Raw genomic sequence first — 17748 nt, 5'->3', positions numbered from 1 at the left:
AGCACCAGGGACTTTAGCAGGAAAATTGCAGTCATTTTCATGAAGAGGTCATTATTTGCTCTGATGCAATCAGGCCAAGGTGAACAAAAGACAAGGAGAGGAGTCAATAAAGAAACGGATGTATCAAGTGCAGTTACGGGGTCATCTGTCGTAAAAGCAGCTGCACGTTTTTACCCTACATTCGTCATGGCGGCGCTGATGAATTGCTGTTTCACTCACTGCCCTCAAAGTCATTGTCAGAAGCTCAGTCTGTTATTTTCTGGAGGTGACACACTGTTTCAGAATTGAAGGGAAGAATGTGAGGTGTGGAAATGCAGTGGATTCCCGCTTTTGGCTTTGAGTGAATAGGAAATAAGAAGCCTCCATAAAAGCTATGGTGGAGTGTCAGTGTTTTGAACCCAGTCTTTGTTTCTTATCTCTGTGAAATTCGTCTTTGATGGGCTGACACCTTCCCTGTTATGAATTCTCTTTGCTCTGTCTGTGAAGAATAACATAACAATTCACACTTTGCCGTGTAGCGTTGCCTTAGTGCGCAGAGCCGTAAATACAATTTATTTTGTGTCACGCATAAAGTCAAAAGCAATAGTTCTCAAGGTGCAGCTGTGTATTGTTATCAGCTAAAATGGGCAAAAAAAGGCTAATGACCCGTACTACTTAATGACCAGCTCAGAGGCCGCCGAATCCATATCATAAATCGTTCCTGGGGGTCGTGCCTCAGTTTCCACCTGTAAGGGGGAGAGTGCAAGTTCGGGTCATTTTTCAATGTGATCAGGGACTCATTAGCGGCGGTTTTGTTCTCATAGCGATGGAGAACATATGAAATCTTTTTCCTATTGTACAGAGTTCTTATTAGCGAGGTCGTTCAAGGAACCTTAAGTGGTGGTTTTTATGTGATAGAACTTGAAAATTTGGATGAATTTTCATATTATCATATCCCTGGTGTCCCATTCATGTGTTTAGCTAACATTTACCATCTCATGTGGAATTTCGAAGTTGTATTTGTGAACTTTTTGTAAGATTTAGGGACAAAGATAAAGGTTAAAATAAAAGAAGGAAAGGGGGGTTAGAAAGAAACAGTGAAAGGAACGGGATCTAGCAGTGGATGTGTTGTCCTTTGTGCGTTTGGCATGTTGGCAGCACTTGATAAATGGACTGTTCTGGAGGAATCCATTCACCCTTCACAGTGCCACTGACCCTTCTCTGTTACGTAGCAACTAGACTTTCAGTGGGGGAATCAGTATAGTCCACATAACACAAATTTAGAGGAATATATTTAAAACACTTCTTATGTCTATTGACATGCATTTGTTTGTGTATATGGGGTGTTGTTTGTTTGCTATTTCCACCAAACTTTATGTATTCTTCTTTGTCATGCTCAGGTTGAGTTCTAGCTGAATCCCAAAGATTCATCTCTCTTTTTTTTAGTATTTTGACTGATACCTGTGATTTAAAGGGTGAGACTGAAATGGTTTGCTTCACATTGTGCAGATTTTTCAATTTCACACTAGTCAGCACACAATGTAAGCTGCTGACCAGCATTTCAAAATAGTACTGAGAAATCTTTCATCTGTCTCATGTGGTAATTTAGCTGCTCAGACACTTTTTCTTATCTGTTATCTGTGATTTTCTATCTTCAGTACTTTTTCACAGCTGTTTTACCACAGACTCTCGAAGGATCTGCAGCTAAAATGAACTATTTTATGATTGTACTCATTTAAAAAATAGCATGAAATGGCTTTTCACATGCATTTAACCTTCATAATGTGATGGATTGGATTGAGATTGCAGGCATAAGTGTGTATGTGTGTGTGTGTGTGTGTGTGTACAGTATATAGATACGTAATTGGTACGTATTTGTTGTTAATATTGTAATTATTGCAAATAGCCCACATTTATAGCAGAAAATAACTGATTTCAGATGTGGAGAATATGACATTTTAATAAAAGATCATAGAAGATGATGGACATTTCCTACAGCATAACATTCCCTCATGATGTGTATGAAGTCCGAGATGCATATTTTGTGTCCCAAACTATGAATTCAGATCTCCACACCCACTTTAGATTATTAGTACTGATGTAATGGAACGCCTAAGATCCCTCAGATTAATCAAATACACATGGACACTCGTTTGCACGGGTGTGACTCTGCTAAATATCTCAAAATTTCTTATATAATGTGTGTGTGAATATTTTCAGTTGGTGCTCATAGTGTCCAATAATCGCTCTGTGTCGGATTACAGACATAAGGGCCATGCCTCATTCTGCCCGGGCCAAGATGACATGTGCTTCTCTGATTCAGAATATTGCAGAAGAGGCACTCTGCCATCAGCCCACTTGATTGTAATGCACAGTTTGTCCACTCATAGCCTGCAAATGAACTTCAATGTTTGGTTCAGTCCGGATCAATCAACTTTTCCTAACTGTCCCAGTCTGCCATAGAAGGTTTGTGCACATGGACAGAAATTTCAGTGAGGGATGTGCACTGAATGAATCATTATGCCAGTCAGTTCTGGCTGATTGATTGTGTCCTTAGGCTTTCCTGAGGCGCTATGTGCCTGGACACCAACCCTACTGACAGCCAGACCTGACCCAGAAGAAGAGAGCGAAGCATGACATTACAGGGCACGCAGTGGTAAATGCTGAGTGGCTCAAAAATGGGAGCACATTCCCAACTCTGATCATCACATTAAGAGCTGCCAAAAAAGTCTGAGCCAACGGGAGGTACTAACAGCGTATCATCATCTTGGCCTGGCTGTGAGTGCCAAATATGTCATGTAAAGCTTCTCAGATCTCAGCGATTAGAGAGTGGTTAAAACAGCTTTTTAATGTGGGAGGTAAAAGACACTCGCAGCATAAGAGAGGAGCTGTCTATCTGAGAAATGTTGCTGTGGCGTTAGATGCAGGAGATCTTCTCACTTCCAAAACAGCAGCTTGAGCTTAAGTAAAAGTACACTTTTAGAAACTTTAATCAATGCAAGTTGCCTAAAATCAAGCATTGAACCATGAAAACTCCATTAATATTTTTAGTAAAGTGCCGTGTACCTTTTTTCTTCCAGCATTACAGCATTACTGGAGTCTGGTGTGGAAGAACTTGACTGGCCCTCACAAAGCCCAGACCTGAACCTCAGCTGTACACTTTAGGGATGAATAGCACCACCGACTGTGAGCCAGGCCTCATCACCCAACATTACTGGTTGGCCTCACTTATGCTCTTGGGTCTGAATGCGAGTAAATCCTTGAAGCCATTTACAACATCTAGGGGTAAACCTTCCCAGAAGAGTGAGAGCTGTTATAGAAGCAAGGGCTCCTTGAGTGTTTCGGGTACCCTTCATTGGACTGTCAAAAGTGATTTTTATTCAGTTGTACATAAGAATGGCTTGTTTTAGAAGTCAAGAATGGACTTGGAAACTTTCATTTGACGTTGATTAGAGATGATACAAATATATGAAATATTCTGACAAGAGACTTCTCCCAGTCCCACGAGTTAACAGTTGGTAAATTGAATTATTTGAGAGAATACACTAACTACTGCATGATGAGAAATTAAATCCATTTATCAAGCACATAATTCGCACCTCATATAGTATCCTCATATAACAGGGTAAATGAACCTGCATATAATTTCACACACTAAATGAATTTTTATTTTAATGTGTATCTTGCTCGAGTCTGAGTCCCCTCTTAAGCATCTTGTGCAGTTTTTCCCTTCTCAGAGGTTCATTTTACTTTCTGTATTTAGAAAAAGGGTGTTATATTATGTTTTATGTTTTTTCTCCATCGTGCAGATGAGCAGAGTGACAAAATATTTAAAAGAAAAGAGGATCATCAACACCATCACAAACAGTCAGGTTCAAATCTGTTCTGCGTTGTAACGCCTCTAATGTCAGAGCGCACAGTTTGAAAAAACAACTGGAAGCATGTGTAAAATTGTGTGTCAAGGTTGTTTATGAAATATTTTGACAAAGTAAGATCATGATGCTTTATGATGCACCTTTATTTGTTTCCTACATGAAGGGAATGATGTACTGTATGTGTGGGTATGCACACACTGCAGAGTCTCTATTATTTTTTGCAAATAATATAAAAACTAGCATTTATTTCCAGTGCAGTCAAAGAAATTAGTAAATTCCTATTCATAATGAACGTGATGCAATATGTTAGTTTACAGGGATAGTCCACCCAAAAATGAATATTCTCTCATTTACTCACACTGATATTATTCCAAATAGAACTTCTTCTTTTTTTCTGTGGGACCCAAAATAAGATATTTTGAAGAATTTTGAGAGCCATTGGAACAACATTGGAACCAATTAACTGCCATTAAATGGACAAAAAGCTAATTTTTTTTTTCTTTCCACAGAAGTCATACAGGGAGGGACAACATCAGGGTGATTACATGATGGCAGAGTTTGCATTTTTTGGTCATTGATCAGCAATCATTTGTGAACCTGTGGCGGTTTCTTTAAGCAATACATATTTAGAACCCAACAAACAGGCAAAAAGCACTATATCAAGAACAGCTTTTTTGAGAGCAGTGTTCTAAGATAGTAAATTAGATCCCATATGCAAGTGCTTAGGGGTAGAAAAGAAGAGAAAAATAGTGTTGGCCATCTGTGTGCTATTTAGATTGATCCCAGCAGCCATGGCTGTTTAATTCAAAAACTGTCAGGGAGTGTCATTAGGTGCGGCCATTTTCGGGCTTCAGATTTCATTAGCCACAGGAAGGCCCACATTACCCTCAGGATTAATGTCAAGCCTCCCGATCCAGCTCTGGAGTGCTTAGAGGAATATCTCTGACCTTTTTGTGTAAATACACTCTGATTCATTAAAGATTATGTAGACCACGGGAAAACTCTTAAACAGCTGAAGAGTGATATGCATTTGGCCTGTAAAGTCATCCTTGCTGCTCTGGGAAAAGAAAATTTATTCCTGGAGCATATTTTCATTTAAAGAGGCAAAAATATCTACTTTCTAGATATTTTGAAAAATGTCAGTGGGGTCCAATGTTGTTTTTCAGAATAACTATTGTGATCCACTTAGGAAAGTAAGTCATCCAGGTTTAGGACGACATGAGGGTAAATCAATTTTGGGTGAACTACCCATTTAAAAAACATTCTAAACATCCTGCATAGTTGTTTTTGTTGTTCCAATCCAAAGTGTCTTTGTTGTATTTTATATTCAAAATTGCATCATGAGCTAAAACCACAACAGCCGAGGTGATAGCGTCTCTGGCCTTCCTTCCTTTTTTCTCCTAAAGCCTCTTTCTTGCACTTATCAGGAGGAAGAAGCGAGGGGCTACGTCAAGGCCAAAGCCAACAGCATGCATGATAACTCAGTGAGGATGAGAGGAGTCATCACTTTTCCTGTTTTAATTAGTAACATCAGCTCCTCAACAGGCAATCATGTCATCTGCTTCCTTCCAGGCGTTGATTATAGAGTGAGGACTGCGTCATGCAGACCACACGGGTAAGATATGGTGTGTTTTTAAGGCTAAATGCTGCTTTTTGTTCCTAGTTTCGAGTGAAAGATATTGCACAGAACCCGGAATATGATAAATTCAGAAGTGCAATATTCTGACAGCTGCAATAATGGAATACAATTTTCACACAGGCCCAATTGAGACATAATCAAGCCCTCGCTCTCTTACCCAGGCTCAACATGTTGATGTTTCTAGAAGCTTGCTGAATTACAAACCTGCTTCCACTCATGGGGTTTTGATTTTACCTGATTCAGGAGGTTGTTAAATGTGCACGATCATGGAGTCATTTATCACACGCTCACTGTGCGCCGGTCCCAGTCCCAGTATGCAGTTCCAGGTGCACCCTTGCTGCACACAAATCAGGGAATGTTCACAACTACATGTGATTTAGAGCAGTCTGGATGTCATATAGAATATGTATCATGCTTCCATTTTAAGGTCAAACATATTCAAGGTCTGAAAAGATCTGTATTGCTCCACTGTAAATGTGTGCATTAACCTTTCTCAGGATCTGAAAACCTTCAAGAGTACAACCAGAATGCTTTTAAAGGGAAAAGATCTTTTTTAATTTTGAATTTTCATCTTTTTTCAGTCATTTAAAACTGAAGACTGCTTGACAGGTTTTAAACCGAACAAAGGCAAAGCTGAAGAGAACTGGTGGAAGAGCTCTACTGTATGTTCACGTTGTTCTTTGGACTGAAATGTGGGTGCGTATAGTGTTGTAAGAGACTTATAGTTGTGTAAGAGATCTAATGTGTGTAACGTGGCACATACAGAATCGTAAAGAATTTAACTGTTCTAGTTCAGATTCTTCTTAACAATTCCTGTTCCAGATATTTTAATCTTTTTAAAGACTTTTTATTGCTGTTTTTTTAGGGTGGCATAAATATAATTTAATAATTAGCTTTAAATATAACAATAACAAATCATTTTCAGATTCATTAATTTTTAGAAAATAGTACTACTGAAAGAACTCATAATGGGCATCTTTAGCTATACATTGTCTTATAAACAACCAATCAGTGACTATTGATTTAAGTCAGTGGCTTTAGCTGTAAGTTGTATGTGTTTGATTCACTAAAAAGAACCAATTCATAAGAGTTACTTATTTGGTAATCGGTACAATACTGGTTATGCAGTGTGTTTCTGATTCATTAAAAAGAACCCATTTGTAATGGGCATTAATTCAGGAATTCAGCAGCACTGGTTTTGCTGTATGTTTGACTCACTAAAAAGAACCAGTTCATAAGAGTCATTCATTGGGAGACAGTACAACGCTGGCTGTGCTGGTTGTTTCTGATTCATTTTTTTCTTTCCCAATAAATACTACTTTTAAAAAAATGTTTAGAATCCAGTCATGCCTGTATCCTAGTAAAAGCATGCAATCTGATCATATCACCAGCATAATACTAGTTATCCACATTCTCAATTTTATTAATCAGAGTGAAGTTCTGTGAGCATCTTTGCACTTGAATGAATTACTCTCACGTTTCTTGAATCCTGTGTATTGGTATTATCAGTTTGTCATAGGTCATGCTTCCTGATGCTATTTTGAGATGCTGTCAACAAGTGTTGTTCTACATCCTGTGGTGGAAAAAGTCTGATGATGACTATAGTTAACGCTGAGCAGCTTATTGAGTTTCCCCCAGGAAACCTCCCCTGTGAATCACTAAAAGCGGTGCTGTAGGCAGTCACTGTGGAGACTTCAATTACTGCCGTGTCCCAGTCGGTTGATTTCTAACTGTGGCCAGCAAATTAGAAAAAGGAGGAGGGAGGCAGAGAGAGAGAAAGTAAGAAAAACTGAAGAATAATTTGGAAAAGGATGGTTTGAATTTTGGACAGGACACTACAGGGGACAAGTTTCTGGTTAGAAGTGGAGAGGCAACCTTTGTTCATACTGTATGTTGGCTGCAGGCCAGCCGTCTGCACCATAGGATTCACTTCATAATCCTGTGTATGACTGATTTATGGCTCACATTGTCGACTGTTGACTAAACGTCCCCAACTGAGTCTTTCTTCTATGTAGAGACAGGTCTGTGAAAATACAGACAAAAACGTCCTACATATTTTCTAATTTAGGGCAGCACACTTCATCTTCAGTGTAATTGTGTGGTTTTTAAAGATGATTAGGGGAGAGTTCATTGTGGCAGTGGGTTATTAGTCCTTCACAGTAAAACTGTACATGCAGCAGTCTACCCTGAACGGGCTTGTTTGTAGCTTTATAGACATGTAGAAAATGATAAATGTGTTAACTTAGATAAGCAAAAGTTGTTTCCATTTAGTGGTTCCCATGTACCCGTCTAGAACATGACCATGACAGCTCAAAACATTTTGTTATGGTGATCCTTTAACATTTTAACATGCAATTCAAAAGTCTGGGGTAAGTAAGATTTTTTGTTGTTGTTGTTGTTTTTATATTTCTTTAAATTGTTATTATATTTAAATTTTTACTCTATTTTTAATTAAATAAATGCAACAATAAGAGCTCTACAAAGGTTTGAATTTGAGTGTATGCATGTTTCCTAACATTATTTTTCTTTTGTCTTCCACAGAAGAAATTAAGTCATTTGGAATGACATGAGGGTAAGTAAATGATGACAAAATTAAAAATTTTTAGGTGAATTGTTCCTTTAAGTACGCTGATGCTGTGTGAGGTACAGCTGTTAGAGTCATCACTACTTGCAAGAAGACTTGCAAGGGTTTCGGCTTTTATTAGCTTTAAATAAAGCCTAAAGCGTATACCTGCACTCCAAATCAATTCCATAATCTGGTTAAATTAGTGTAATTGATGGTTTTAAATATGTTCAATATGCCCTGTATTTCACTTTTCATGTAGGCATTTATGGCTGATTAGTTTGAAAATACCACTTATTTTAATTAAATCTCAACTAAAACAGCACACTTAGCTATTTATAGTGAACGTTTCATAGTTTGTGCTGCTTCGGATACAGTCTGCAAAATTTCTAACACCTCCACAGATTTCAGTTTTTCCCTGTAGCCATGCTGAGACACGAGAGCACTATTAACCTTTCTGAAGGCCAGAAAATGTGGTGTTGCTTTTTCAGTGTCTTCTTGCACTACAATCATTTGTTTTTAGTGCACTTTTCCATGTATTAGTTGTGGAAACATGTAGTAGGCCGCCACACATGCCTGGCTCTGTGAACCCACAGCACTCCTCTGTCTGGATTGGAGGATTTTGGGTAAGGTGTTGTAGTGTCAGCAGTTACTTACCTGCTCTAAAATCTGAGATTTTTCCAACAAAAGGTAATCAGGATTTTCACCTTCTTCAAAGCACTCGTCAATCTGACCCTAACGATTGGCCCGGCGCAGCCATACATCTGGTGCAGATGTAGCAGACTCTCTCTCTCTCTCTCTCTCTGTCGCAGGATCAGGAGAGCTGGATGTCTGCCAAGCAGTGAATGTGCTTCCTGGTGTCTGTGGCCAGCAGAGAGAGTAAACACACACAGGTACTAGAACTTGAGCCAAAAGCCATCAGCACCCCAACTGCAAGAGGCCAGGCCTCAGTGATGTGGGTGATCACTTCAAACAGAATCTAAAGAACGTGTAAAACACATGGCATTCAATCACAGGCGTTTGTGACCAGGTGCAGAGATGTGTGCAGTATTACAGCCCAGTGCCAAAACGCTGATTAAACCTATGGAACGTGTCAAAGATCACAAGCATAATGTATAAGACAGATTCGAAAATCAAAGTCAACCGAGGTCAAGCTCATGTCACCTTTGAAATGTTTTTCCTTATTGAGTCACATTGCCATGCGGTGAGGTATTTCTTTAATGTCACTCAGGTAATATATAATGTAATTAAATATTTCATGTTATGTAGAAATGTCAACTTGTTATTGCTTAAAATGTGTCAGCTGTTAAGCATTTACATATTCATTCTCATGAGCATATGCTTTTATCCAAAATGACTTCTGTTATCCAAAGTGACAGTTATAGAACACAATGTATATAAATTATAAATTTTATATAGGCTATTTGACAGTAATTTTAAATAGGTTATTTGACATTTATATATATGATATCTGACAGTTATACAACTTAAATTTATGTTTATATTTTAAAGAATTTTAAATGGGAAAGAATGTATGTATGCAATTATTAGTATGTGCGAAGTATATACAGGTGCATCTCAATAAATTAGAATGTCGTGGAAAAATTCATTTCAGTAATTCAACTCAAATTGTGAAACTCGTGTATTAAATAAATTCAGTGCACACAGACTGAAGTAGTTTAAGTCTTTGGTTCTTTTAATTGTGATGATTTTGGCTCACATTTAACAAAAACCCACCAATTCACTATCTCAACAAATTAGAATACTTCATAAGACCAATAAAAAAAAACATTTATAGTGAATTGTTGGCCTTCTGGAAAGTATGTTCATTTACTGTACATGTACTCAATACTTGGTAGGGGCTCCTTTTGCTTTAATTACTGCCTCAATTTGGTGTGGCATGGAGGTGATCAGTTTGTGGCACTGCTGAGGTGGTATGGAAGCCCAGGTTTCTTTGACAGTGGTTTCTTTGACAGCTTCAGCTCATCTGCATTTTTTGGTCTCTTGTTTCTCATTTTCCTCTTGACAATACCCCATAGATTCTCTATGGGGTTCAGATCTGGTGAGTTTGCTGGCCAGTCAAGCACACCAACACCATGGTCATTTAACCAACTTTTGGTGCTTTTGGCAGTGTGGGCAGGTGCCAAATCCTGCTGGAAAATGAAATCAGCATTTTCAAAAAGCTGGTCAGCAGAAGGAAGCATGAAGTGCTCCAAAATTTCTTGGTAAACGGGTGCAAAAAACACAATGGACCAACACCAGCAGTTGACACTTCACCCCAAATCATCACAGACTGTGGAAATTGTGTAGCCATGATTGTGTAGCCTAGTGAACCAAACTGAGAGACCATTTTGAAGGCTCAGGAAACCTTTGCAGGTGTTTTGAGTTGATTAGCTGATTGGCATGTCACCATATTCTAATTTGTTGAGATGGTGAATTGGTGGGTTTTTGTTAAATGTGAGCCAAAATCATCACAATTAAAAGAACCAAAGACTTAAACTACTTCAGTCTGTCTGCATTGAATTTATTTAATACACGAGTTTCACAATTTGAGTTGAATTACTGAAATAAATGAACTTTTCCACGACATTCTATTTATTGAGATGCACCTGTAAATTAAAATGAAACAAACTATATATAAAAATCAAACTATATATTTATTTGTGACAATAATACACCATTTTAAGGAATTAAATTGTATCAAACTATGTGTATATAGTATAATACATAATATATACATAATTTATTTTAGTTCATAGAATTTAGTTATACATATACATTATACATACAATTATTACAACTTAATACATTTTTATTCAGTTTAAAAATAAAGGTTTTTTCCACTCAAAACAAAAAATGTTACTATATAAGTAAGTGAAATGTTTTCTTTGATTCATGTCATTCTTTTCTTGACCTTCATCTTTTCTTCCTTCTTCCTTTATGACAAAACAGCCTGAAGATATGTGACGTTTTGTCCTTTTACCCTGGCAGACATCACAGAGGAGACAGATGTGATGGCTGTTTCAGAAGATCAAGAGAGCGAGAAGCCCAAAACGCTGCTCCACAAGCTCCAAAGCTCAACGGGGAGCTCCTCATATGTCTACATGAAAAACCAAGGTTGGCTGGTGAGCACTGGTCTTTGTGACTCAGTCTGTTAGATTCTGAGATGCCCCATGCCTGCAAAAGATCAAATCGTTTCCTCTCAACCCGATTAGACATGGTAGCAGGGGGTATGAAACACACTCACAAGCTTATATTAAAATGCCTTCATCGCTCTCTGATGAGCCTCTTTGAACGGAAGAACACTGACTTTTAAACGATTAACCAGTGTTGAAGAATCTCAGAACTAATCAAGAATTTGCTTCCTTTTAGCAAAATAAATATATTTGTATGCTATTTTTGTCCATTTCTAGTAGGCTAAACTTGATGCAGTAGCTCTCAGATGTTGTATGATGATCATTGTGTAGGTTTGAGAGGGGATTTCTGCTTAAATCTGTTTGAGTATGTGCCCCATTTAATCTGACTGAGCAGGGCAAATGGAGTTCATCTAAAGACATCCCGACCATTGACCATTGATCCATCTTACATGACCAATTGCCTAAATCTGATTGGTGTGAACATGCTGCGTGCCATTCATCTGAAACTCCCTCATTCTGGCTTGAAAGGTGAGGCCTGGTTCAACATTCATTCATATAACGCGTTTTGTGTCGATAACCAGATACAAACCAAAGCTTTGGTGAAACATCACAGCATATGTTGGATAATGAGGCTCAGCTGTCCCGTCGGTTTCTCTGACATACCCCTCTTAATCTCATGATGGCTCTGAGGATAATGGGGGTATTTTGCTGGAGATACAGGCAGACAGATAGCGGGCACTGTCGCAGGCTAGCACTAGCCAGCAAAGTTAGCACTCGGGGCGGGTACCTCCGCATTTGCCTGCCATCTGTCGCGCAGGCAGACGTCCAGCAGTACGACAGGGCGCCCACCTGGGAAGGTAGTTGTGTGCACCATCTCTGTATGTCTGTGGATACTTGCTACTGCCCCCTACTTAGACCTTAATTCATTTAGACGAGGGTTGTCCAAATCAACATTTTCATATTTGATGCATTCACAAAGTCAAGTCACATTTATTTATATAGCACTTTATACAATACAGATCCTTTCAAAGCATCTTCACAGTAAAAAACAGTGTTAATGGTGCTAAAATTCATCAGTTATGAAACAAATTCAGTTTCAGCTGTAAAGCAGCTCTACAGGAGGCAAGTTTAGTGTTAATTAGGTTCAGTTCAATAAAAGTGTCAATGTTGCAAAGTACACAAGTCCATAAAAAGATGTACAGAGCGCAACAAAATTCAAGAGAAACATGTTTAAGATGTGTTTTTAGCTTGACACCACCTTAAAAGAATAGTTCACTCACAAAATTACAATTTGCTGAAAATTTACTCACCCTCAGGCCTTTCAAGATATAGATAAGTTTGTGAGCGCTCTCGGCCACCGTTCAAAACAAAGATGTCAGTGGATTTTCATGTGTGAGGACTGGAGGAAGTATGGATTATGAGCTTGTATTTTTGGCCAGAAACGAAGGTTTAAAGTTAAAACACCTTAATAATGGGCAGCTTTTCTTGTCACAAGATGTCAACTGATGGCCTGGAGTCATGTGAATTACTTATGCACAATTATTATGTTTTTTATAAGCTGTCTGAACTCTCATTCTGACGCCACCCATTCACTGCATCCATTCAGAAGGAGCAAGTGATGTAATGCTAAATTTCTGCAAATCTGTTCCAATGAAGAAACAAACTCATCTACAACTTAGATGGCCTGAGGGTGAATACATTTTCAGCAAATTTTCATTTTTGGGTGAACTATTTCTTTAAATATGTGCTAGACACTGAAAAAATAGCACACGCTGTCTGCATGTGTGCATGGACCAACATTTAGCAAATATCTTTTACTTTCCTTTACTGCACAAAAAACAGACTTGAGAGTAATGACGACATGGCTCACAGCTGGCAGTCTGACAGTAATTGTTTTGAAATTCAGTGTTGGAAGTGGTAAATTTGTTTCACAAATTCTGCTTTAAAGGTAGTAGAAGTGTTGCTATAAAAGGGATGAGAACATTTCGAGAACCTCTCAGAGAGAGTTTACTCTGCTGACAGCTACACTGCTAATAGCACAGCATGCTAAAATTTGAGAGACTGTCTCTAAGGCCCGTTCACACAAAAATGACTGATAGGTTCTCTCATCCATAAGCAAACAGTGTTTTGGAAACCCTTCTAAGGTGAAGACTTTTCTGTTATGCATGTGGACAGGTGAAACAGAGATTTTGGAATGGAAACAAAGATTTTGACACTGGATGTTAGCCATGTTATAAATGTTAGCCATGCACAGGGGTGCTGGAAGTGGGGGTGCAGAACCTGTTTTTTTCTGTGGGCAACTGTTTAATTGTTGGGAATATTCAAAAAATAAAATCGGAGTGTCTATTTAAGTGCAAATAGCCATGTTGTTGGAAGAGGCTATTTACACTAACTCCACCCACAAACGTATGATTGGGATAGTCAAATTTGCAAAAGACGGACGCCAATTGTCAGATTCAATGGTGCAGATGGTAAAGCGTGTGCTATCTTTCTTTTGACACAATCGACCTGGGTTCGAATCTGCCTTTTGGTGAACTTTTTTTGCAATAAATAATTAGCAGGATCTGCTATTTTAACATAGAATAAATAGAATCTAAAGCTATTTGCACTGTGTAAATAGCATATCACTAAAGAATACTGCTATTTTCACTTAGTGTAAATAGCCTCTATATGGTTTTATTGTGTTTGACATCAAAAAAAAAAAAAAAAAGAATAAGAATCTGGCCATGATATTCCTCTTTGGTTTTTGATGTAAAAGCTTTGCAGAAAAATATCACAGACACCTGGCCTGCCATGGTTACGTGAGTGTAATGTTTGCATTTTTGCGTTGTCATATGGACAATAAATGTGGACAAGTCCAAATCATCACCTATAAAGTGCCTACACAAGACCATTTACTTTCTCAAAACATACGCATTTATGTTCCACATAAGTCATACAGGTTTTGACATGAGGTTGAGTAAATGATAACTGATTTTTTTTTTTTTTTTTTTTTGCATGAAGTATTATGGTTTTTAAAAATCTAAAAAATATAGCATGAAGATTTAACAGTTTGTATATTTTTTGTTACAAAATGCAGTCATTGAAATATATTGAAGTTGTGTCATGGGAAAATTATTTACTATCTAGTTGAATTTCATGTCTGCTCTTAATTTCCTGTCATCACCCTGCTTTTCTCTTTGTTGATAGGACACAGGTTTGTTTGGCTGTGCAGTCCTCTGCTTCTGTCAGTTGCACAGCGGTGTATATGATATTAGCACATACCTCCTAAACATCAGAAGAATATTATGAGAGTCAGTGTAGTCCCTTAACACAGCCTCAATAAGCTCACCAAAGTTCCTCTTGGTTCTGTCACCTCGTGGGGCTTCATAAATCACTTTGTCAGGCACGGGGTCGTTAGCCTCAGGTCTCCCCTCAGCCGCCATCACTTTGTTGTTTTCTTCCAGGAGGCTGCTAGTGTGTTCCTGAAAGTGTGGCATGTTCCCTACAGATGATGTTGCGTGGGAAGCTGACTCAGGGCTTGGGCACAAAGCGCACTGTCAAAAACCCTCCGTGCACTGGATTGTAATGTCTTCATGCCTGAGCATGTGTTAGCGCATTAGATCTGCTTTATAGGTTTAGATGCAGTATGTATACATTTTAATGCTATTATAGAATAGATTTTCGGATGAACCACATTTCAAAAGTGGCGTTTTAAATCATGCAAAGCATGACACACTCTGTTTGTTTTACTGCGGTTTAGTTTACATTACTTTCCTGGCTAAACAATGTTGTAAGTGTGAGCATGCATAACTGGGGTTGCTCTTAAGTCAACATCGCTCTGTTGTGCCATCTCTGGGGACGGGTTCTTTGATTTGGATCAGGTGCCTCTTGGCCTGAGCTGTATTGCAATGGATTCTGAATTGGGCAGTAAATTGATTAAAAAATTTAATTTAATTAATTGCATGCTAGATCATTTGAATGAATAATGTCTTTTTGTTTTCAGTGTCTTGTGACAACAGTTCCATATTTAAAATGCTATGCTAAAAGTAGTTCAGATTTTATAAACCCACCTTGACACCCTGCTCTGATTGCAGTAAAATGTATCCATTAATATAAGGTTGAGGGTCCATGTTTAATTGATAGTTAACAAATTATAAAAATAAAAAAATTGGCTATAGGCATGATTAATAATAAATAAAAAAAATAAATTAAAATATTATTATTTATTGATTGTGTTACCAGTGTAATTTTGGTATCATCAAGATACTATTATAGTATTTATTAATATTTGTAATGTTTTTATTTTTATATTTTCAGTTTTCATTATATTAGTTTTTTCAATACATTTTTAGTATTTTTGTATGGTTGTTAATTTTTGTTTTAAAATGTTTCTATAGTTTTTATTTATTTTTTTATTTTTTTATTTATTTTTTTTTATATACAGTTTTAGTTTTTGTTCTTTTAGTGCATCAAGTTAACCAAACTAAATAAAATTAAACTAAATAAAACTGAGAAATGTTGTTTTGGCAAGTTTTATTTTTTATTTTATTTCAGTTAACATTTAGTTTATTTTTAGTAACAAAATTATTTTATTGGTTTTAGTTAACTAAACCCTGTGTGTTACATTTTTATAATATTATAAATCATTATTATTTTGTGGTAATATTTTTTAAAGGGTACATGATTTATTGATGATAATTCAATAGTTTTTAACGAAACGTTAAATATTATAATTTAATTATATATAATATTTTTTTTAGTATATAAAGGAGATTGATTTTTTTTTTTTTTTTTTTTAAACAATCAAAAACTTTTTTTTTTATTTTTTTTTTTTTATATTTATTCATGTTAATATGTAACTTGACAATCCTACTTTTCGAAGATATTTATATACCTGCAACTTTTAGAAAATTTCTTTGTCTCAGTCTGACCTAGAGCCAGACTTTTTAGGTGATGAGAAAGTGCAGCTGGTCTCAAGTCTGGGGATCCTGGATCATTTTTTTTCTACATGCATTTTTTTTCAGCCAGTTGGTGTTGATTGACAGGCAAACTTTCTGCCCCTTTTCAGTCAGGGTTCAATGCGGATGTCTGGTTAATGAGGTTGACTTCAAGGATTATTATCAGAGGGGGATATTACTGACCATATGTGTCAGCACAGATGAGCGAACCTCCCAAGCTCGTGGTGTCAAAAGGATATATTTTGCTTCCTCGTAGTTCTTATTTACCATAGAGCCATACAGATCCATGTCACTGCTCCCCAGGGGTGACTTTAACAGCCTAAGGTCTATGACAGATAAGTTATGCTAAACAGATTATTCACGTTTGCAAGACCTTAGAGGCCCAGCATGGCCCTTCTGAAGAACCGGATCATCATATCTTGGCTTTCAGCATCCATGACAAGGCCAGAAAATTTATAGTAATTGGTTCATAAAGGGCTTAACTCAACTAACGAATCTAAGGTATATTTCTCCACTGGGATGATTAAAGAAATAATTCACTCAAAAATGAAAATTCTGCCTTATGTCATCTTTAACCCATATAACTTTAGTATAGTTTTTGGGTGAACCGTTCCTTTAAATGGTAATTCTTTTGCTCTGATTGTTTTTGTCTGTGGGTATGCTCACCTATTCTTCATCGAACAAAACATTTGATGAGAAAACCAGAGAGAAAGAAGAGAGATGGGGCAAAAACAGAAATGTGAAAAGGAAAAAATAAAAAAGCGCCCTCAGAAGCGCACTGTGACATATGGAAGCTATCACAAGGCTATGCTCCCATCTGTGTCCACAGCCGCGGCTCGCTGGCACCCAAAAGCCACTGCGCAGGATGGGAGTAATCCATGGGATTGTGATGGGACTCCAAATTCCCTGGGGACAGAGATTTGACCAGGAAGAGAGGAAGAAGTAGATGGATTATAATGGTGCAGGGTGAAGTGCAGATGTGCAATGCTATTTACAGAAAACAGGTGCTCAGACATTGAGAAAGGTTTAGCAAGGTCACCAATTCTTGCTTTTCGTCAGTCATGAATATTCTTCCTATGATGTTAGTGCCAAGTGCTGTGTTTGGAAATGTTGCAACACAAAGTCTATTGGCACTGTGTGCGCATGGTGCGATTGAATTGGCTGTCCGTCCCAAAAAAAGTCAACCAAAAAGCAAATGCAATATAAAAAAACGGCAAACATTTTGGTCACAACGTGACCTTCTTGAGTACCTAGTAAATTAAAGTTATGTTTTTTACATCTTCATGCTGCTTTTTTGCCAGACTTTCACCTATTTGGATTGTCGTGGTTTATGGACCTAGATTTTTTGGACTTTTTCAGGCACAGTGAGTTGATTTCTTCAGCTTTTACTGAAAAAAGTCCCATATAAATTGGTCTTAAATTTCAGCCCTCTTGTGCAATAGAATGATCCTAAATACATGAATTAAAACTACACGCATAAGACCAGAATTCACGTAATTCAAGATTTCCATGACTAAAACTACACCAGAAGTGCTTCATTCCTGCAGGTTTAATCATAGTCTGACATTGCATTTCATCTCACTGACGTATTTTGTTCTTTTGTTGTTAACAAATG

General features: G+C 37.4%; 1 protein-coding gene across 15 annotated transcripts in view; it reads left to right on the top strand.

Moving 5' to 3' along the window:
• xpnpep2 (X-prolyl aminopeptidase (aminopeptidase P) 2, membrane-bound) overlaps positions 1-17748 on the top strand; it is an 87817-nt gene that overhangs the window by 29013 nt on the left and 41056 nt on the right. For 3 of the 15 annotated variants that reach the window (XM_058797165.1, XM_058797161.1, XM_058797174.1), the window contains 6 exons: positions 3060-3196; positions 5282-5469; positions 6075-6189; positions 8035-8065; positions 8869-8949; positions 11009-11721. Coding sequence is in view for 7 of the 15 variants with exons in the window: in XM_058797174.1 (XP_058653157.1) it covers positions 11643-11721 (79 nt within the window). In the remaining 8 variants the exon portion in view is untranslated. Of the gene's footprint in view, positions 1-3059; positions 3197-5281; positions 5470-6074; positions 6190-8034; positions 8066-8085; positions 8950-11008; positions 11722-17748 lie in introns of those variants that run through there. The other 12 variants (XM_058797167.1, XM_058797166.1, XM_058797162.1 and 9 more) reach the window with 11 other exon arrangements.

The sequence above is a fragment of the Onychostoma macrolepis genome, chromosome 14 (assembly GCF_012432095.1).
Source record: "Onychostoma macrolepis isolate SWU-2019 chromosome 14, ASM1243209v1, whole genome shotgun sequence".
NCBI lineage: Eukaryota > Metazoa > Chordata > Actinopteri > Cypriniformes > Cyprinidae > Onychostoma > Onychostoma macrolepis.
The sequence above is the reverse complement of the archived record's forward strand: the minus strand, read 5'-3'. Positions and strand labels throughout refer to the sequence as shown.